A 21,605-nucleotide genomic window follows, 5' to 3' on the forward strand; every position below is an offset into this window, starting at 1 on the left:
GAGGGAGTAAAGATGAAACGGGGCTTAAAGGAGAAACATTAGGAACACGTGAACGCACCTTCAAATTAATGCTGATGGCGGTCCATCAAAGATGTGCCTCATTATGGAGATAAAATAATGTAAGACTGATGAATGTGCTGGCAAAGACATTCAGAATTCACACACTAAGTCAGCCAGAAACACCCGTGTTCTGTTCTAACACACAAAACACCTTTTATACAAGTAAAAACGCTGCGTCTCCGAACGCAACGCCGAGGATCCGTGTCCTTGGATCATTTGTTCCGCTCGTTCCGCCGTTGGTGGCGCATGAGCCAAATTAACAGCAGGCTCCAGAACACAGCAGTGATCAAAAAGAGAGGAGGAAGACACACACACACACACACACCGTCCCCCACTGGGGTGTCAGTCTAAGTGAGAATTTGTGATCTCATTAAAAGCAAACAGACACTGATGCTGCTCTTTCATCCCGAGCGCTTCTGCATTCAGGGTCGGATTCTATTGCTTGCTTTTCAACACTTGGAAGACTTTTATTTTTGTCACTTTCAAACTATCTGGACCTGAGAAGTTTGTTCTGGTTTGAACTTATGTAGCCGCCTTTCAGTGATGCATTTCACACAAACATATTCAAGGAAGTCCGGTTCTAATTTTCAATTAGATTTGTCGTTAAAAGAGGATGCTAAAATCAAGCTTGCCTTGAGGACGGCCTGTTATTAGCAACAGTAAAATAAAAAAAAGATCTCACCTCTCCAGTATCAGCCCCCAACAGCTCCAATAATCAGTCGACTTGCCACAGGAAATATATATATTTTTTATTGGACTTTTAGAAGTTGCCAGGGTAATAAAACCATCAAATCTGTCAAAAGCATCTGAAATGATTAAAGTCCGCCGCTTATCTTCTGCTTATATAATAAAGGAACATTCAAATATCACTCCCGCCCTTGAGCAGCGCTTTATGATCACTGGTCTCGTTGACATCTATTTGGATGTCCTCCTCCAACATTCGCTGTCGGAGGAAGTGATGGTAATTTAGGGAAGACGAAGAACAGAAAATTAATGTATGAAGAGAGAAGCCGAGCATCGTATAACATCATTAGCCCAAGATGAGACGCTGGCTGTCGACACGTCCATCTGTCACTTTGGCCCCCCCCCCCCCCATCTCCTGAATTTAGTAGTTTGTTCCAAAAAATGAATTTAAATGAATTATGAGATGAATATTTGGCACTCCTTCTCTGGAGTCCTCCGGCATGCTTGAAGGATACTGAATAAAGAGATTTAAAAAAAGCCGCTTCAACGTCATCTTCTAATTGTAATCTAATTCCTGGATCAGTCCCTGGAAGGCAGCAGCAGCTGGGAGCTGGCCAGTCTGGACGTGGTGGTGAACTCTCCCAGGTTTCCGGTGTTCGACCTGCTCAAGGGCAAGAAGTACCGCTTCAGAGTGCGTTCCGTTAACAAGTACGGGGTCAGCGACCCCTCGGAGCCCAGCCAACCAATTTCCTTAGGGCCCCGTCAAGGTGAGACAAAATGGAATTCCTTAGGAAGTGATTATTTACACCGAAAGCTTCACCTGATGGCGTTTCATCCGATTCCCAATCAGCTCCTCCAGATCCGCCTCACTCCATCCTGGTCCTTAGAGACACGGACACCTCGGTGCTGGTCAAGTGGCAGGAGCCCGAACACAAGGACGATATCCTGGGCTACTACGTGTACTACAACGAGACCGGCGAAAAAGACTGGAACACCGTCAACAACAAGCCCGTCACCAATCCAAGGTAGTGCGCTCCGACGCTCCGACGGCCCGATGTCCTGTTTCTGCAGGTTTTGTTTGACGGCTTAATTAATTTCATAATGAATCGGCGTTTTATCATCCAGAACTATCTTTATATGACTTTATGTGACTCCTCTTCCTCAGCTTCACAGTGCACGGCCTCAAGACGGGAAAAGAGTACGTGTTCCGGGTGAAATCCGTGAGCCGAGCGGGAAACAGCAGCTACTCACACGAGTCCGAACCCATCGTCGTCAAATCGGCCGTCCGTAAGCGCACCTGGCAGCTGGATCGCAACGAAAACTAACTAAATGCTTCTCACCCAGGAAAAAAAAACTTTACAGGCTGACATATATATCGAGCTACAACAGGCACTTCTCTCTTCGATCATCCCTTCCTTTCCTTTGTTCCAGGCGTTCCTTCTGCCCCCTCTGCCATCGCCCTGCTGCTGTGCACCGGATCAGAGATGGTGCTGGGCTGGAGGGCCCCCGCACATAATGGCGGCGCCCCTGTGCGTGGCTACTACCTGGATCAGAGAGAAAAGGACGTGGAAATGTGGCGAGAGGTCAAAGAAGAGCCAACCAAAGAGAGGACACTTGAGGTCAGGGTCATCCCAGCGCGGCGCTAAAGACATGTGGCTAGCATTAGCAACTCAAGCAAGTAGCCTCACAGAGTTGGACGACATTCTTCTGGAGCCTTTGCCTTTATTTTTTTCCCATTCATAATGAATACAGAAAGATGTTTTGCTGAATGCAAATTTCCATTTGTTGAACACTAACCCACTATGAGAGAAAAAAAACATCCAAGTCAAATTTGGATGGAAAAAAAATCCCAAATTGAGCACAACAAAGCGCTTTCTCTTCGGAACCACATTCAGGGCTCGTCTCACGATAATAAGGTTACAGCTTCGTCATCGGCATTGACCGTGTCACTAGGCAACAAGCAGTGTCCATGGAGACCTGGAGGAAAGTAAAATCTTTAACCTGTCTCGGGGATATTATGCGTGCCCTGCAATTAGACGACGTATGCGGAGGCTTTTTTTTTTTAGCTCCTGGACAGAGCAAAGACAAAGCTCGTTAGAAACGAGATACTGTGCCAGCCGATCAAGATCAGCCCTGAAGGAACCCTCAAATGCTCAAGAACCCACGTTCAACCTTTTGGAGTGAATGAAATATTACATTAATTCGAAATCTTCTGTTGGCTTCCCACGTGAGCTGCTTCATTCCGTGGATTTTTTTTGGGGGGGGGTTGCAAAATTAGAGAAACTTTAGTATTGAATGAGTAGCATTTCACTGCTTAATTTGGGAATGGTGCAGATTGTCTTTGTTTCGACAGACTGTGGTTTCATGAAATATTCATGAGGCATAAAAAGTTCTGCAACGCAGGTTATGTTCTGTTTCTGAACTTTGAATTAATGCTTTCTTTTTCAAAACATTAAATCAAAGCATCTTAAAAGTCAGGGGAGCCAAATGGATGCTGATTTATTTCTGTTTTATCTTCATTTAAAATTTCATTTTCATAATTTTGATGAATTATTTAATAAAAATCATCTTAAATTACATTGTAACTAGCTAATATAATCATAGATCTTGTTAGTGGCCTTCCATCGCTGTAAACAGTGAGTGAATATCTATGATCAACACTGCAGGAAGTGATCGGACCTGCGCACATCTCTTTATTCAAATGCTGCCAGTTCGCCATCTAGTGCAGGAAATATGTCATTTCTCCTTCTTCTCTTTTTACCAGACGACCTCTGCATTCCTCAGGACAGACCATCCAAGTATTGATCTGATAAGAAGGCCTAAATGCGGTTAAAGAAGGATTGCTAGATAATGAGCGGGTGGTACTTTGGGGGGGGGGGGGGCTTTAGATGGCGATTGCTTTTACTGTAAAATAAGCTTATTTTGCTTGTGTGAATTAGCTGCTGGAGGAGAGCAGCAGAAATTCACAACTGTTCCAGGAGGCGATAAGGTCCGTAAAGTCTAAGTGGCTGTGAATTGGAAGATCAATACGGATCAATAAGGCCGAATCCCCTCAGCAACAGTGTCCCAGCAGAAAAATGCCGTGGCGGCAGTGGAGCTAATCCCTTGTGAAATGCCTGAGTCTGGAAGGGTGTGCGTGTACGAGCAGTGAAGTTTCTTACTTCCTGATGCAGTTTATGCATCGCACCTTTGTTTTCTAAACTCATTTGTAATGGAGCTCACCTCCACTGGAGCTCGGTGCCCTTTCCTGGCGTGGGAGCTGCAGGTGCATAACGTATGGTGTATAAAGATACCAAGAACAACTTGGAACCTTTTGATGATGCTCCGGATCACCGTCTGGATCCATGACCGGGTTATTTATTGATTTGCTGGGCCTTGGTGGTGGTTTGTGCTCTCCGAGTGCTTTTCTAGTTCTTCCTGTGATTTGCGTCCGCAGGTGTGCAACTTGACGAGTGGACAATTCTACCAATTCCGCGTGTCTGCTGCCAATTTGGCCGGTGTTGGGAAGCCCTCTGAGGCCAGTGAACCTTTCCTGTGTGAGAAGTGGACGATGCCAGAACCAGGTAATAATGGGGCAACGTCATTTTCAAATCATTCCCTTCAGATGTTGCGTATTCCTTCCAGATTTCTTCCAAGAAAAAGGTAGTAATGTGCGTCCGTGAATGGAGCTGACGATTTAATCATCTTATAAAAGTGGCATCCGAGTCGAAATGGTGATTTATTCCAGAATAACTCTTCTTGAAGCAATTAGCAGATTGCACTGCTGGAGGGTGCGAAAGAGTTTGTAAAGACATAGATCACCAATAATCTGAATTCAGATTCAGATTACGTTATTAATCCCAGAGAGACATTCATAGGCGTTAATCTATATGTGTACAGGAGAGGCCTCATTGTATCAACTGCAGGAAGAAAGGAAATTCGGGGGAAAACTTTGTGATGTTATTAATTAATAATTAATTACATTTCAGCTATTTGCAGGCGTTTATATGAAAGTCTACCTGAGATGCGTTCTGATTCGGAAATGTCAAAATGGCACATTATTCAACCTTTGGAAGATTTGCATTTCTTTATGAAATAACTTATAAAAATGCTGCAACAACGTTCATCCGGCTGCGTGTCGATGCAATCATGAAAACTCCTTCCATTGGGCGGCGCCTGGGGCGACGGCCCAGCGGTTCCGGCTCCACTCGTATTAGCTTCTTACGACATTAATATTAAAAATGGAGAGAGGCTCTCTCACAAATGCCACTTTTAAAGCTCGGCTCATTAATCTCAGCAAATGGGCCTTCCTCTACGCTGTTAATAATTTAAAGTGACCTTTTATGTGCCGGCGTGACGTTAGAGGGTGCATATTAAGGAAAGTCTCTCCTATTTCTGGGGTGTTTTGCGCTGACTTCCTGTTGTACTTGGCATGGTCCACACCTGCTGCTCCTGCTCAGGTTGCCCCTACGATGTGGAGGTCAGGGACATCACTGACAGCTCCCTGGTGCTTCTATGGGCGGCTCCGTTGTACGAGGGAAGGAGCCCGGTCACTGGCTATTTGCTGGAGATCAGCAAGGAGGACCAATCGGAGAGCTGGTCTGCTTTGGATGAGATACCAGCCTCTGGTACACATTACAAGGTGGGTGTCTGTATCTGTCGGTCCAAGTGTTCAATCGTCTTAATTTAGGGCAGCAATGGCAGATATTTAATGCGTTTCTCATGACACTCAGGTGTCCGGTCTGGAGGAGGGACAGACCTACCGTTTCCGTGTGTCGGCTGTCAATGAGGCCGGAGTGGGCGGTCCTTCCCTCCCGACTGAGCCAATCACAGCTCAGACGCAGCCAGGTCAGCCAAACACTTGAATCTGAAATCTGGAGCTAAAAGAAATCAATTCGAACAGGAAAAGCTTCAACGCACTCCAGATGGTGCGGTTATCTCCCGAGATGTGTTTTAATTAAGCATCCTCCTGAAGCATATCTATTCTGTAAATAAGGTATTTAAAGGGCCAGTTTCTGGGAAGCATCCTTCTTTATATTCTTGCTGGGAGTTAGATGAGAATAATGTTCAACACGCATTCTTAACCACCTCTTTCCTCCACAGGCAACGATAAAATTGAGATCGGAGTGGACGACGAGGGCTTTATATTCCTGGATTACAAGACCGATCAGATGAATGAAGAGAGCGAGTTCCTCTGGAGCAAAAACTACACAGAGCCCGTCGATGCCGGCAGAGCTCAGGCTGAAAACACAGAGAATGGGTACGACTGTGCACGTCCAACGTTCGCCGTGCGTCTGTCCCCGTTTGTCCCTCAGCACCCCGGTGCTTTTCACGCCTCATTTCACGCCATATTTGTCGCATCGCTTCTTCAGAAGTGACCCAGAAAATGCTGTTTACCCTTCAGTTTTGCATAATAGGATTGAACAGAGAGATTACGTCACCATTAGATGCGGCCTGGGTGTTTTAAAGGGACATTCCCACTGAACGTCAGCCTTTACACCTATAAAACAATCTTTATTCATAGCTGGATGAAAGGTATTTAGAAACCCCAATCGGGCCAGAAAGAGGCCGACACTATGGCGGAGATGCATCGATCGGGTCTTCTCTTTGTCCCTCAGGTCGGCCCTCACCTTCTCAGACGCCACCGAGGAGGACCTGGGTCTCTACACAGCGGCGATGAGCGACAACCCGAAGCAGTCCTGCAGCTACGACTTCACCGCCGAAGGCAAGACAAAACTGATCGGATGGATAAGAAACTGTCTTGTCCAATTCACGACTTAATCGCTGCTCATTCGCTTCTTATGGGTTTTGGAAAAGCTGACGCGGCAGGAAAGACGGGGCTTTTAATTTTCAGGGTTATCAAGCAAATCGGTAATTTCCCTCACCCGTCTAACGAAGCGTGCGTTTCCAATCAGCTTAGGAAAAGAAGCGTGCAACTCACAGGCACTTTGGCAGGTCATGGGTATTAAAAATATTTGTTCTGATCTACTGTTTAATGCATTTTCAGACCTTGAACGCCTCAAAGACCTGAGCTGGCAAATAAGAAATCCACGTATGTACCACAACTGTGTGTTCTCATGGAATGAAGAATCCTGGAAGTAAAGATCGGAATTCTGCGTGCTGTGTTTGTGTTTGTGTTTTCTTTTTGGCAGTGATTGCCCTGAAGTCCGGCTGGCAGGTGGAGGTTTCTGAGAAAGGAGAGGTACGACTCTGGCTTGAAACTGAGAGTCTGAGTGACTCCGCTGAGCTGCGACTCATCTTCAATGACCAGGAGATCTCCAGCTCACCGGTAAGAACCGCTGCACGGGTAGATAGACGGGATGAGCACGTCAGCCTCCGGGTTGGTAACCGCCGCTGCAGATATTTAACAAGACTGCGTTTGCTGATTTCAAAAAAGCACGGTTCAGTAATTACCTCCGCCAAGGAGGTGATGAGTTTACACAAGTTTTTCTGTCTGATAATCTGATTGTTAGCAAGATAACTCAAAAGGTTACAGAAGCATCTTGATGGAATTTTCATAACATATTTGGAATGCTACCATGAAGAGATGTTTAAATTTTAGTGATGATCCAGAAGAGATCCTGGATTCTGGAACACTTTGACATTTTTAACATTGCAGTCAATGGCGCTTCCTCAATATCTTGACCGATGTTTATGGAATTTGGCACAATCGTGTAGGGTGGGGATCTCTATCGTACAGCCAAATTTCATCTGGATCGGATCCGGATCGTGGAGATTATCGGGTACTCTTGTACGTTTCGGGCCAACTGTGCATTGACTGCATCCATTTTTGCCTGAAATGGTCAAATGGTAAGTAATAAAGTAATACATTTAAAGTATCTGATTGCATTCCCAATTACAAAAAAAATGCCATTCAGTTTGTCGTCAAAGTAATCTGACACAAACTCGTATTGGATTTCCAGCATGTGGCATTAAACTGTGTGCTTTTAAAAGTATTCCCTTTTGCACAAATCTAAAAAGTCTAAAAAGAAGTGTGTACATGCATAAATATGCTTCTCATATCATGCATCACAAACACAGCTTAGTGAACACTAAACTGTTTGCAGCACAAACAAGACAAGCCGCTTCCTCCCCATCCCATGAAAGTAACAGAATGCTGCAGTGGAACAAAACACTGACTTTAGCAGCCATTTGAAAACCTTGAAATAAAGCACCTGTGAAATGATCAGGGAGCATAAAGCGAACGTGAAAAACTCACCTCGCCTCCCGTTTGTGTTAAAAATAATCCGCCCTGCCATCAAGGTTATTGAACCGTGCTCTAATGCGTCCGTTGAGGGCAAAACAAATACAGCGCAGTACATTGCATTCACAACTCCGACAAAGATGGAGTGTGTGTGTGTAGGTGTGTGTGTGTGTGTGTGTGTGTGTGTGTGTGTGTGTGTGTGTGTGTGTGGGTGTGTGTGTGTGTGTGTGTGTCTGAGGCATCCAGCAGCCCTCCATTCATCGCCTGTGTTTCATCTTCATCTCCTCCATTAGTTCTCCACATCGCAGCCCCATCTGAACTGCGCTGATTACACTTTATTCCTAAATGATCACAGCTGAGCTTTTGCAAATTCAAAAGCCATTTGGCTGATTAGGGCCCTCGGGGTTGCCATACATCACAAATCGCATCCACCGTCATCAACATGCGGGGCGCACACTTATCTTGATTAACGCGAAAGCCACGAAAATGAGCTGGAAAGCCGCTTTGTGTGTGTGTGTGTGTGTGTGTGTGTGTGTGTGTGTGTGTGTGTGTGTTCCTGCGTGTTTGCACGCCGAGACGTCATTTCCGTCTCCACCTGCGCGGGAGATTCGCATGTGTCTGTACTTGAGGTGGTTTTTCAAGATGCCCGTTTGCTCGCCTGCAGCACCGTAAGATCAACTTCGACAGGGCCAAAGGTCTGGTGGAGATCCTGTTTGACCGGATCACCTGGGAGGACGAGGGCTCGTACACGGCTCAGCTGCGGGACGGCGCTGCCAAAAACCAGTGCACGTTGGTGTTTGTGGATGAGAGTAAGTCAGCAGCAAGTCCATTATTATAATGAAACCGCTGATGAAAACACAAGGTCCTCCTTGCGTTCGCACAATGAGAGGTTCAATCCGACTTTAGCATTGGAGCATTTAGCATTGCTTTTCTGATTTATTTTGGGCTCTAGAACCTTTTGCCTCTTCTCTCGGGTCGCCTTTCTGCTTCCTTCTCCGATTGTGTTTGTTTCCAACAGAGTTCCGTGAAACGATGGCCTCAGCCGACGCCCAACGACGTGAACATAGGAGAAAGTCTGGTGAGGATTCTCCTTCCATCGCTAACAGCAAACTCTGCAAAGGTTCGGGGGGGCTCCTTTGTGACTGGCCTCCTCAGCTATGAGCTAAAAAGTCTCCTTTTGTGTGTCAATGTCCCAGAGATCACGCTCACGCACCCTGTTTACCGTTCAAAGTCCACAACTCATCCCATCTGCTCCGTGCAGATGCAAAAATCAAGGGCGTTAAACTAAGCGGGACACGTGCGTGCTTCTTGTATGCCTTTTCTAATTGGTGTTAACTCAGCCAGCTGTTGCCACGGCACCGGTACACAGACATAACTGTGTAATTATTGTAAAAGGACATATTATGATGCTTTAACGCTTCGTTCTGCTGTCATGGATAATTATGTCTGTTTTTCTAAGGACCCTATTTCCAGGACTTCCCGTCATGGAGCCTAAATGAGGATTGTGAACTGATTATCAAGTGCAAGGTACATTTTACGCAATGTATTTGCTTAGGGCGATGACTGAACGCACCGACAGCGGCACCATGTTAAGAGTCCACAAAGGTCACGCTGTCATTCTGAGGCACGGAACAATTTAGAATATGCTTGTGTAGATTGTCATTCATCCAGGTCACGGTGATCGGGAGCAGCCGTTTCCTTTGTATTCTAAGATAAGTGTGTTGTGGCTTCATGTGGACTGGACAGATGAGAGTCACATCGATCCCCTCTGCAGGAAGTGCATCCCCAAAAATGGCAAACTAGTTAACCTCCACCAACGAGGCTGCGTTTCTGCCGTGCGTTTGTCTGTTTGTTGGAGGATTACGGAAACATTTCTGGATGGATCTTGATGTAAAAAAAGTAATCTGAAGATGGGTCTTAGTCTAACTTAGATTCCATAAATTTTGAGAGCGATCCGGATACAATAAAAATCTGAATTTTCTCATTTTCTTATAATCTTGTAAAATATGCATCTGTTAAAAATGCACATCAAATCCAAATCGCTTTTACTTTTCATGGTTGGTGTATAAAGAAACCAAGAACAATCTAGAACCTTTGATTATCCAGCTCACCATGTGGTAAATCTAATTAGGAGGGGAATGAGCTGCTTGGCGGAGGTCTGTGCCCTCTGAGTTATTTTCTGGTTTTCTACATTATATAGGATCACAGCAAATCACAGAGTTGCAATCATTACTTTAATTGTCAGTCCACTCTTTTTAAAGGGTTGTTCTTCTGCTTTTGATTCTTGTATGCAAAGGTGACAAATGTAATCAAAGAAACATCCCTCAAGTGGTTTAAAGACGGCAAGGCGGCGACCCGAGCTGCGTATGACCAGTCGTCAGGGGTCGGCACACTCACCGTCTCGCAGGTATCAGAGACAAATCCTGGCTAACCAGCAACGAGAGGATGAATTATAAAGCATTTTGCTGCATCACCAGCATTATTAATATACGTGGTGCTTTTCCTCAGGTGACGAAGACAACGGCGGGCTCGTACAAAGCTGTGGTGTCGGATAACAGAGGGGAGGATGTCAGCACCTTAGATTTACAGGGCAACGGTGAGAACGTTTTCACAAAGAGCAATCCCCCATGTGCCATTTAGTCGCCGCAGATTTTCCATCCACATTAAAAATGAAGAAATGAATCTCTTTACTTTTGTCCCTCTTATCTTATCATGCCTACTTAGTATTTGCCTACCTAGCTCTTATCTCGCCTTTTAGTATTATTGCATTTCCAGAGCAACGTGAACGCCGTCTGAAAGGCCTCATTGTTCCTTATATCCACAGAGTTTGACAAGATGCTCCAGCAGCTGAGCAAACAATGTGGTGAGATACTCGTGGCTGGACGATGTTGAGCACGTCGGATATGAAAGTCAGAATTTGAAATGACGCATAAAAGTGAAATGTGTACAAATATATATATATATATTTTTAAAGCAGCCTTCCCTCTCCTCCTTCGCAGCATTCTCAGCCAGCCCGCTGAGGATTGAGGCAACCTCTGAAGGATTCCGGCTCTACTGCTCCTTCAAACATTATATAGACTACCTGAAGGCCAGCTGGTACTTCAAGTGAGTTGATACCTAACACCCATGTGCAGAAGGAACCGAATTGACAAATGAATGATATTTTGATACAGAAATGTCAAACAGTGAGAAATTAGAAGCATTGTTTCCAACCTTAAAACTCTTTAGGGGGGGGGGGATAGAAACCTGTAGGTCATGATGGACTCGACTTAGTCTGCATATCATGCATGTATATGACGCAACTATGGGCGTCATGGTCTCTTGGTTGGTTTTATTAGGTCTACTAGCACCACCTGGTGGCAGATTTAAGGATTAAAAAAATTGATTAAAGGAACCGCACTTCATATTTTCCACATTTTTTTCTGTTTATTCTTTCCATTTAATTGATCATAACTACTGAGCAATAGGCAGCCTAATGCTGGTATTAAAAACCTTTGGGAGGGGGGGGGGGGGGGGAGCATGTCTTGGGACTTGGGAGCATGTCTTGAAACATGTTGTTCTTTAGTAAAGATTGGATTTTAGCAAGTTACATACATCTAACAGCACTCCCTTGCGCATAGGGAGAAGAGGATCGACACGGATGCAAGGACAAAGACCGGCAGCAGCAGCCAGAAAGCTTGGATTGAAATACCCAACCCGACAGAAAACGATAAGGGCAAATACACTTTGGAGATGTTTGACGGCAGCGAGACACACAAACGGCATCTTGACCTGTCCGGACAAGGTGACAGGAAATCGCAAGCTATAAAGCACGATAAAAAAAAAATCTGACCGAATGCAATGTTTTTGTGTCAGTTTTGATTTACATTCTTTTTCTTCTTAACAGTGTTTGATGAGGCCTTCCTGGAGTACCAGAGGTTGAAGTAAGTGCTGCACTAAAACCCAGATGATTCATCTAGCATGGCTTGCTGTGACACCAACAGAAAACAGTCATGTGGCGCTAAAAAAACAACAACAATCACTCGCAGAAAACACTTCGCCATTGATTTTTCTGTTTTCCGATGTCATGTTGTCTAACCCTTTATTGTTGTCCCTCAGGCAAGAGGCCGTTACTGAAAAAAGTGAGTCACAGTTTATGTATTCTGTCTGCCCAAAACACAAATGTTAAAGTACAGAGGAGATAAGCGGGGGAGTTCATGTCTCTTGTTCTGTTACAGAAAGAGCCAGAGTGACGAGAGGTCTTCCTGATGCGGTGGCCATCATGGAGGGAAAGGTATGGCACTGGCGGGATTAACGGACACTGCTATCAAGAGACACATTCGTGATCCTTCCTCGGGTCAATTATTTCATATTTTCCATTGTCTTCCCCTCTTTAGTCTTTGTGTCTGACTTGCTTCATCGATGGCGAACCGGCCTTAGACACCACGTGGTTCAGAAACGACAAGGAGCTCTTCAACCAGGCCCAGTTCACCATCACTAAGGAACCCAAGTGCAGCACCATCACCATCAACGACGTCACCCTGGAGATTTCTGGGAAGTACAGCATCTATGTCGGCAACAAGTACGGCTCTGAAACGGTCGACGTGACCGTGAGCGTTTACGGGTGTGATGAGAATCCTCCGGCAGATTTCGTTGTGATGGTTTGAGTTGGCAAAACGGATTAGCAATAAGGTTCCTGATTGAGATGTTCATAGCCGAAGACAGAAATGATTCAGCCCCCATTGCATATTGGATCGGGTTTATTAGCTATACACGCTATCTATCAGCTGTTTGCTATTACTTAATCACAGAAGAACAGCTAATATTGCTCATTGCAACAAATGTGTTTTTTCAAATTCAGCACAAAATGCTAAATTTATTGTCTTTTACAGACCCCCCCCCCCCCTCCATTTAGACAGCGTCCCTCCTAAGAGTGCACATTTGGATATCAGCTGTTTGTTAAATGCTGTAGAGACATCTGCCAACTTAAATTTCAGACCAAAAAAGTGTTCTATTGCACCAGGTAGAGGTGAATATTCAAGGAATATCACTCAGTATTCTGATAAGTGGTTCTAGAAAACTACATAAATCTGACCATAGATAGAAAAACGACTATAGCAGGAACATCTGGAATATCGATGCAGTCGTTGCGAACAGCTGATGACGAGGATGTTTTGCCGATAAGCCGACGCAGTGGAGGCTGAATGATTCTGCTTGTGACTGTACCATAAGTAACTTATTGTGAACAAACACCAGCTAGCTTAGCTCCCATAAGTTCAATACCTTTAGTAGATCATGTTTGCTAACATTATCAAATTAATAATCGAATATAGATATACTGTATGTTGATAGTAAATAGGTATCTAGCTTTATTTATATTCATTAACAAAAGTGGAGGACCTCCAGCAACTGGGCTGTGTAGCTTTTGTCATTTGTGTGCAGTGAATAAAGCAGATTCAAATGACTCCCATGTGTGTTTTGCAATGATTTGCACATTTTCCTCTATATTCATAATTTCATAAACTTTCATTCAAGCTCGTTTTCTGCTATTAAAGACGATTTGGGGAGCAGTTTTGTTTGTAGAGTAGTTTGGAAAGAGGTTATGTCTGGTGCTTTAAAAGCAAATAGCCGTTGTGTCATTAACCTTTACGACTGGACCGCGGTCCATCACCTCGGGAGGTTCGATGGCACGCTGCAGAAATAAGAGCTAGCTAACCTGACCGGGCAGAGAGATTTATTTTTGCCCTTCCGGACATTATTGTCTGCCTTTTTTTTTTTTTTTTTTACAGATTCATGAAATCAAAACTTCAAGGTCAATACTATGAAAGTGAAATTTATCCAGGGTTCGAGTGGAGATCACTACTGCACACAAGTTTACTGAAATATGCTGATTAATTCTTTTTTTTTTTAATCTCCCATGGCAAAACAAAGCAGAAAAAATACCAACTTTAGATGGAAGTCAGTTTGTCATATTCAATAAATGAGTCTTTGAATAAAGGTCAGCTAACATTTACTGTTTAAAGTGAATTAGTTGAATTTGCATCATTTTTGAGAGACTTCTCTATTTACAGTAAACGGTAAGCTTGATTTAGTCTTTCTTCGCTCTGTCGTTAATACAAATCTGTACATATAAAACTCTCAAACACACACGACTTTGATTGAAGCTAAGTTAGGCCAAACTGGAGTGCGTGAACTGAAGGTTGTTCAAACAGCAGCGATTGCTTCAGTGTTCCGTTGCACAATAGACATCACGCAGGCCCCCCCCCCCCCCCCCCACACACACACACACACCCTTTCACTTTCATGTATAAAAAGGTAAACTGCTACCGTCGCAACCTCCACATTGTGTTGAGCTTCACACAGCTGTCACAGCCTCCAGCCTGCCTCGGGGAAGGGAGAATCTAGATCTTCAAGGAATCATGGACTTCAATGGAACATGGCAGGTCTACGCCCAAGAGAACTATGAGGAGTTCCTCAGGGCCATGGGTAAGAACCACAGAAGATCTGGGGTTGACATGCATGGAAATAGAAAATAATAGGTAGCTAAAGCATTCTAATGACAACCACACTGAAAATGCATGTCCAATTCTAATTGGGCATATAAATAGTAGGGTTTTAACAGACGTGTTCTCCGCTGACCAGAACTTCCAGAAGACGTCATCAAGGTGGCAAAGGACATCAAACCAATTACTGAGATCAAGCAGAATGGAAATGACTTTGTTGTCACCTCCAAGACGCCAGGAAAAACCGTGACCAACTCCTTCACCATTGGGAAGGAGGCAGATATCACCACCATGGATGACAAGAAGCTCAAGGTTTGTCATTGCGTCCGATCTTTACGTGCAGCGGCTTCAGGACTACTGCTATTAGTGGCGGGCCTTTCTCTGCAGTGTCCCCTAGCGCTGTCATTTGAGAGGGGCGAGGGCGTTGTGCACACTCATTTTCTTTGTGAAGCAAGCTGATTGTCATCAGCTATACATCATCTCCTTTTCTTGCACCACCCCCCAGTGCACTGTCAAGCTGGAAGGCGGCAAACTGGCCTGCAAAACCGGAAAGTTCTGCCACATCCAGGAGCTTAAGGGTGGAGAGATGATTGAGGTAATTGAACTCTTTCTAAAGGAACTTTGAGAATGTGAAACGAAATTAAAATTGAATCACTGTCGGTTGTTTAATCTCAAAGTGTAAGCTTCTAAAATGCAAGTTATCTTAAAGCAGCAATCCTTTTCGCTCGTCCCTTTTCAGACTTTGACCATGGGCTCAGCAACTCTTGTCAGAAAGAGCAGGAAGATGTAACCAAGGCAACGAATGAACTAAATGTCTATTTAAGAAGAAAAATAAAAGTATTCGCTCTACAATTGTGGTTTGTGTCAGCGTTTTATCCAAATGCATAACAGAAACAACACTCCCGGGCTGAATTCCTGTAACGTAGGTGCGAACGCACGCGAGCGTAACTTCTGATAACGTAGACTGGCTATCACGAGATTGAAACACAGGCATGCGTGGCAAGGACGTCCGCCATCTTGGAAGTTGTAGTCAGCGTTGGAAAAGCATCAAAATGTTCTAAATTGTTCTTGTCTTTATACACCAGCTGAGAAAATGAATTAGATTTTTGAATCCATAGATGGGCTTTTCAATGTCAAAATGTAAGATTTTTTCCTTTTGTTTATTACCGTATCTACTTGTCTGCTCAAAAATGACATCACGCACGGTGTAAATCATTGCTTTGAGTTTCATGCAATTTATTTTTAATGTAATCGCGACACGAAACGTACATTTTGTACGGCGCTTATCGGACCCCTTTGACTGACTTTTGGTGAGTGAATAAAATGCGTAATTTATAAGATCTACACTTCCCGCCCTGGATTTGGGGATAGTTTACCAATATCAAGTGATTAACATGATCTACCTCATGTTACTTATGTCAGCAAAGGGGCAGAAGCTATCAATAGTTTTACTGTTGTGTATTTTTCCTTTTTTTGGTTTAACTCTCATCCTTTCTCGCACTTGTATTGGGCTTCAGTGTATGGATGGCATCGTAATGGAATAGTGGTTGCTATGCACCGATGGGTTGATTTCACGCATCTATTCATAACAAAAACAAGACAATCGCAGACAAAATAGGGGGGAGGGGAAGGGATTTATTCATTTGTTTGTTTGTTTTTTTTTTAAATCAATTCAGAGTGCATTCTTTGCCCTTTTCTTTTTTTTTAAATGCCAATTGACACCAATCTTAACAGGGGACATTTTCAACTTCAGTGACGTTTCAACAGGGGGACAAATTAACAGCCAATTCAGTACAGGTAACAAATTTAGAATTGGGAGACTGCCATGCATGACTCGACAGGGGAAAGAAAGAAAATGACGAATAAAGGGGGGTACTTATACGGCACAGAACCACATTCAATTGTCAGCTGGCGGAAGAACGGCTGACAAATGGAGGTGGATCTGAGGAACACGTTTGGTCAGTGGGTGGCAGTTCCACCTCAGTCTTCCAGCATGGGTTTCAACTTAGGCACAAATAGGTCAACTCAAGAATAAGAGCGTCACGCTTACAAACCGTAAGCACGGTCACAACTTAAATCCATACATGTGCAAGTCTCCGCTAGGATCCAATTATTACTTCCTTGCCATTTTAATTCAATTTAGCAAATTTCACCCTACACTGCGTCATATAAAACAATAAAAAACATGTGCAAGACCTCTTGAAATTTTAACAGTGCAGGGGTACTCATAAAATGCTATCGGCAGATTGTTTTAACAAAAATATTCTTCAGTATTGAAGTAAAGACATGTCCTGAGCATGTCTCATACATTCAGTGTTATTACTAAAAATACTTTTGTCAGACAGGCCTCGAACTTGGCCTTCAAATGTACATATGCTACAAGTACTTTACATATTCATTATTTACATGGCTCTTGAACATATGAATAAACTGTCATACTTTGTTTTGTCATCTTTTAGGCTGGTCATTAACAGTTCCAATTCTGCAAAGGAAAAGCAAAGAGCTTCAATCAAAGGATTGCATCACAAAAATAGAGAATTAATAGAGAGATAGTCAATTACACCTCAAGCATTTCAATAGTATCCCGGTCAGTAAGCTATTAACTCGTTGGATTGCAGTCCAAGAGGGTAAACAAGAGTTGAAGGTAAGAGGCAGTGTCTGTTGACCACTGAAAGCCATTTCGTAAACATCGACACCGGCCTCTGCCTCGTGTTGAGTCCCGAGGGCCGCTTCCGACACCTTCCTCAGCTCCGCCTTAGCTTGCTTACAAATGCATGCCGCCGACAGGACCACGTCTTGGGATTTAGACACCAAATCATGGCCCTCTTCCGCTTATCGAACCTGCAGCATTGTGGTGGATAGGCAGAGCTGAGGAGCAACAACAGCGCTTATTGGTACGCGCCAGAAGTAACCACGGCGCTCTAATCCAAATAACACTCAGCCTGGCAAAGTTTAAGTGGCAGCTACACCTAAGATATGGACCGAAAAAAAGTGAAAACATTGCTTTGGTTACACGCAATACTCCATACGGCTTACATCCACTAAAAAAAGACTCATGAAAAATAACGCTATGACAGAATGTTGTGGGCCTCAGATGAGTCAACTCCCATAGTGCATGTGCGCGCAGCGCAATAAAAAAAGAGATACAGGAGCTGAGAGGGTGAGGCCCGTGTGCCATGGTCTCGTTACCCATCAGTTTGAGGCTACGCTTTTGACGTTTCATATTACAGCTTACTACTTCCATTTTTCCCTGCAGAATTGCAGTTGAGTCTTTTTCCAGCCCAAATAAGGAATATGACACAATTTAAGAAAAAAGATGGGCCCTAGTTACAAAAGAAAGTGCCACTGAACGACTTTGTTGCCGAGCACCCGATGCTTTACAGGTCAACTTGGAAAACTACAAACGTCTGTCCACAGAAATGGACCGTACTACAAGAGTTGAGTGTTTATGCAATTCACAATATTCCTTATTTGGTGGAAAAAGCTCACTTAAACCTGCTTTGACAGCCGACATTAAAAACAAAACAAAAGTACCAGTTTGTCATTAGTCATTCATCATTAAACGGACTCTACTGAAGGCGTTGCCAACCAGCAAGGTTCAAATGCTGTAATATTGAAATACTAACTTAAAAAAAAAAATACGTGTCGGGTCAACACTCACAGCGAATAACGTTGCAAATGCCTCCCCCACACCCAAAGGCTGCCCTAAAAACAGATTAAAAGGTATTACAGCACCTAAATGTTCCTGGTCAGCACACGCCCTTGAAGAGTCCTGGTTGGTTGGATTTTTTTCTTGTTTTTTAATCTATCAAGTGAGATTCTCTCTCTCTCTCTCTCTCTCTCAGGCCTGCACCTTGAGGAGGCTCTTGAGCTGGAAGGCCATCCTCTCCCTGCTGTCGCAGGAGCCCATCGTGAAAGACACCCAGTGGCTGGGCGGCTTGGGCAACACGCTGGGCGAGGGGGGCTCGCTGAACTTCGGCCCTGCATAGTTAGGACTCCCCTGGGCGGCGGCCAAGAGCGTGCTGAGGTGCGACACGGCGCCTTCCCAGTTCTGATCGTAGTTGGTGGCGAAACGAACAGAAGCGTTCTCTGCAGACACGGCCTGCCGCGCCTCCGGAGACCGGTGGTAGACTATGCCTTTGTCGCTCCTGCGGTGGCCGTGATGGTGAAGGCCTCCGACCCCTCCGGAAGATGCCGCCCCACACTGGTCGCGGATTCTCTGCTTGGCCCGACCGAGCTGATGGTTCTTCTTGGTAAACGGGCGCTCGGGGTGGGAAACTGGAATGTCATATCTCTCTCCACCTCCCATAATGCCTCTGCACTACGTGTCACCTGCACGGTAAGGCAATGAAATCCATGTCGTTAATCCGTTTTTAGTCAAGTCCTATTTATCGATAAATGACAATCGGCATTCGCTGAGCACAGACGGGCTACGTGCAGAATCACCAGTCGGGCAGGACCCCCCCCCCCCCCACACACACACACACACACCCCCACGGCCCCAGCTCACCTCTTTGTTGTCAGAAAGTTGGCAAAGCAGAGGCCTCTCTTCAAACGTTCGCCTCCGATCGGGCCCCAGGTCCTCGATCTACTTCTCGCTGCACTTTTACGTCCAGCAAGGTGGAAGGTTTTCATGTGCCAATGAGCGTTGTTGTGCCGTAGAGCCGAGCTGAACATTAATTCACCTCGGCACACGATTCTCCAAAAAGTCGTAATCCTTTAAAAAAAAAAAATATTAATAATTAGTAAGTGCTCCCACTAAAGAGCAAAATACGCAGTACAGTGTCCGGTTGTTGTTTCTGAAAGAACGCGAGCTAGCCGTAAGCTAACCACCGTTTATACAAGTGCGTCATTTTTGAGAAGCAACGAAAAGCTTCGCATCCTTCTGCGGTATCGGCATTATTACGTAAAATAATAATAATAATAACAGTCGAGGTGTTGACAAGTCGCGACATTAGAGAAGCGAGACACACGAAAGGTCGTTTATTCACGACGACGTTGCGTCCACTTCGTGAGGCTCAAAGCGTCGTCTCAGCACAAACACTTCGAATTTCATCGAGTCAAAAACCTCTATCGAGGGTTTTTAAACACCATCACAACAGCTAATCGAGAATGTAACATTAAAACTACGTGGGGAGACGCTTGTTTTGGGAATAAACCAAAACAAAGAGACGGTACGCTCAATATGGCGGACGAGGCATAACACTAGCGCCGCTTACCGACTTCTTCAGGCTCGGTTGATGAAGCCTTTCGTTAGAGAAAATGTGTAGTAGTTGGCTCTTTGAAATTCCCCTGAGGAGTATGTAGGAAGAATAGCAAGCTATAATTTCTACAAATCCGTCACGTTCGAAGCTCAGGTTGTGTCACAGGTCGTCATGTAACGCAGCTTCTCTCAGCCGACTCCGTCTGAATTGCAACAAAATGGAATCCACACGGCAGCTATGTAGCTCGTGTTTTTTTCCAGCCCTGACCAATCGCGTGGCAGACGCAAACCAAACAGCCAATCACCGTCGAGGGACTGAGACGCGTCCGCGTCTGTTGCCAGACTGATGACGTCACAGGCCAGCCCCTCTTCTCCTTTCCTTTGTTCCTCGGGTATTTCCTGAAAGTGACTAAATAGCAGAAACTAACACGTTCATGCGTTAAATACGTTCGGATTTTATCCCAGTCTACACACGAATAAACAAAACGCACCGGCTCCAAATAAAAGGCACAAATAGCTAGTTATGTAATGTCAGCCCTTCCGTAAACAAGTAAATTTGTGTTTACTCGTATAATGGCAGCTTTTTCCTGCCATGGGAAGTCGGATTTGTCGATTGTTTACGTCAAACCTGTTGTTCTTTGTTGGAGCGGCTGCTGCAACAGGCTGTAATGATACACAACAACATAGCGAGGGTGAGCAGCCCATCCCCCACGCAGTCTATCCGACCAAAACAAAACACGGAGTGACGTCACTAGAATGCGATTAAAAAGTTTAAATAGTATTTATCGAATACTCAGGATACATTATGATAGCGCAAGCAGACCTCGTATCTCGGACGCTGCGTTACAAGGCTGGCCTTTGCGCCGTTTAGAGGAGCCGGCATTCCTCCCCCTGATGTTTCGTGGATTTAATTAACCTCGAGCCGGATAACTTTAGTCCACGCCGTGTGGAGATTTATAAGACTTTTACTGGCTCACGTATAGAAAGTCAGCGTAAATTTATAGAGAACAAACTTTCTGATGTAATATTGTTTTCAATCTCAATGAACCGCCTGAATCAAGTTTCAGCAAGTTTCAAGCTTTTATTTTTTAACTAGACCCTGTATTTTCTTTTATTCTTTACTTCGGTGTAGTTTATTTTCAGTGTTAATTCCTTTTTTCTCTTGACAGGTTTGTGTGACGCTCTTCCAGTGTTGCTTTTATGTGTTTTTGGGTCCAAATCGAAAGAATCCAATGTAATTTGTGCGACGGATTTATTTGAGGTTATTTTCCCTGCGACCTTGTTTTACTGGAATAAAGATTGCGTAAAGGCGCTGCGTGCGTGTCAGGCTGCGCTCAGGAGTTAAATGGCAGGACACTCCCCTAAGCGAAGGGGGGGGGGGGGGACCAACGTCCTGTCACAGGATATAGACGCGTCAAGGACAGACCAAAACAGCGCAGTTCGTGTAAAGAGTGACGTCGTTAGAGTGCGATTAAAAAGTTAGAGTAATATTTATCGAATACTCAGGATAAATTATGATAGCGTATGTAACGTGATTAAACTAGTTATGCTGCTTGCTAATACACATCTGTGTATCCACTCCTGATGCTGCTGTTTTTGTGATTTGGTCTGTACTTGTATGTCTTTTGAAATCTAGTCATTACTGTTACATGTTGCACGACTTCACCCAGAAGAATTCCTAGTCTGTGAACCCTCATTGACAATGGGAATGAACTACTTCTGATTCTGATTCTAAAGGGAAAAAAACAACAAACTAAGCTCAAACAAACAAATGAATAATGTGTTTGTTTTGTCCACACACAGTTTGTTTCCTATACCTGTTGTCCTGTCCTGGATTTGAACCCACAACTCACCGTTTTCGGTCGATGTCTTTCTCAACTGAACTGTTGCTGAAGGAGCATCAGCGTTCCCACAAAACCACAGCCTGTGGTCCTCATGCTGATTATAATTATAATTATTATAGTTATTTGGTTTGAGTCTGACCTCATAAATT

At 44.4% G+C, this 21,605-nt stretch overlaps 3 protein-coding genes across 4 annotated transcripts in view; 2 read left to right on the top strand and 1 right to left on the bottom strand.

Moving 5' to 3' along the window:
- The window catches only part of myom3 (myomesin 3), a 30,924-nt gene extending 16,767 nt beyond the window's left edge, over window positions 1–14,157 (top strand). The window contains exons 14-36 of the mRNA XM_068756944.1: window positions 1,328–1,511; window positions 1,595–1,769; window positions 1,910–2,031; window positions 2,176–2,363; window positions 4,181–4,307; window positions 5,184–5,365; window positions 5,457–5,571; window positions 5,827–5,983; window positions 6,342–6,448; window positions 6,731–6,775; window positions 6,876–7,012; window positions 8,592–8,736; window positions 8,946–9,005; window positions 9,387–9,454; window positions 10,224–10,334; window positions 10,436–10,523; window positions 10,752–10,790; window positions 10,927–11,032; window positions 11,548–11,711; window positions 11,814–11,850; window positions 12,026–12,048; window positions 12,145–12,200; window positions 12,304–14,157. Coding sequence (XP_068613045.1) covers window positions 1,328–1,511; window positions 1,595–1,769; window positions 1,910–2,031; window positions 2,176–2,363; window positions 4,181–4,307; window positions 5,184–5,365; window positions 5,457–5,571; window positions 5,827–5,983; window positions 6,342–6,448; window positions 6,731–6,775; window positions 6,876–7,012; window positions 8,592–8,736; window positions 8,946–9,005; window positions 9,387–9,454; window positions 10,224–10,334; window positions 10,436–10,523; window positions 10,752–10,790; window positions 10,927–11,032; window positions 11,548–11,711; window positions 11,814–11,850; window positions 12,026–12,048; window positions 12,145–12,200; window positions 12,304–12,573 — 2,706 coding nt within the window. The 3' untranslated portion in view covers window positions 12,574–14,157. The remainder of the gene's footprint in view (window positions 1–1,327; window positions 1,512–1,594; window positions 1,770–1,909; window positions 2,032–2,175; window positions 2,364–4,180; window positions 4,308–5,183; window positions 5,366–5,456; window positions 5,572–5,826; window positions 5,984–6,341; window positions 6,449–6,730; window positions 6,776–6,875; window positions 7,013–8,591; window positions 8,737–8,945; window positions 9,006–9,386; window positions 9,455–10,223; window positions 10,335–10,435; window positions 10,524–10,751; window positions 10,791–10,926; window positions 11,033–11,547; window positions 11,712–11,813; window positions 11,851–12,025; window positions 12,049–12,144; window positions 12,201–12,303) is intronic.
- A 59-nt stretch (window positions 14,158–14,216) lies between these two features.
- On the top strand, window positions 14,217–15,881 carry fabp10a (fatty acid binding protein 10a, liver basic). Of its 2 annotated transcripts, XM_068757156.1 has the most exons (4): window positions 14,217–14,392; window positions 14,549–14,721; window positions 14,915–15,004; window positions 15,149–15,881. In XM_068757156.1, exons 1-4 carry the CDS (start codon window positions 14,326–14,328, stop codon window positions 15,197–15,199), a joined length of 381 nt encoding a protein of 126 aa, XP_068613257.1. In that variant the 5' UTR covers window positions 14,217–14,325; the 3' UTR covers window positions 15,200–15,881. The 2 variants fall into 2 exon arrangements, with proteins under 2 accessions (XP_068613257.1, XP_068613256.1); XM_068757155.1 differs by lacking the exon at window positions 15,149–15,881 and having other exon boundaries at window positions 14,549–14,963.
- A 143-nt stretch (window positions 15,882–16,024) lies between these two features.
- Window positions 16,025–19,808, bottom strand: pnrc2 (proline-rich nuclear receptor coactivator 2). Its single transcript, XM_068757154.1, has 3 exons — window positions 19,629–19,808; window positions 18,920–19,126; window positions 16,025–18,741 (listed from the first exon to the last, which is right to left on the bottom strand). The coding sequence occupies exon 3, from the start codon at window positions 18,716–18,718 to the stop codon at window positions 18,251–18,253; it is 468 nt and encodes a 155-aa protein (XP_068613255.1). The 5' UTR covers window positions 18,719–18,741; window positions 18,920–19,126; window positions 19,629–19,808; the 3' UTR covers window positions 16,025–18,250.
- Window positions 19,809–21,605: the final 1,797 nt, after the last annotated feature.

This window comes from Brachionichthys hirsutus, chromosome 3 (assembly GCF_040956055.1).
Source record: "Brachionichthys hirsutus isolate HB-005 chromosome 3, CSIRO-AGI_Bhir_v1, whole genome shotgun sequence".
NCBI classification, from domain to species: Eukaryota; Metazoa; Chordata; class Actinopteri; order Lophiiformes; family Brachionichthyidae; genus Brachionichthys; species Brachionichthys hirsutus.

Excerpts from the sequence above, each read along its gene's own strand:
- pnrc2 (XM_068757154.1), bottom strand. The coding sequence starts at position 18,718 with ATGGGAGGTGGAGAGAGATATGACATTCCAGTTTCCCACCCCGAGCGC.
- fabp10a (XM_068757155.1), top strand. The coding sequence starts at position 14,326 with ATGGACTTCAATGGAACATGGCAGGTCTACGCCCAAGAGAACTATGAG. Across the intron at positions 14,393-14,548 it reads GGAGTTCCTCAGGGCCATGG|AACTTCCAGAAGACGTCATC; the intron begins GTAAGAACCACA and ends TCCGCTGACCAG.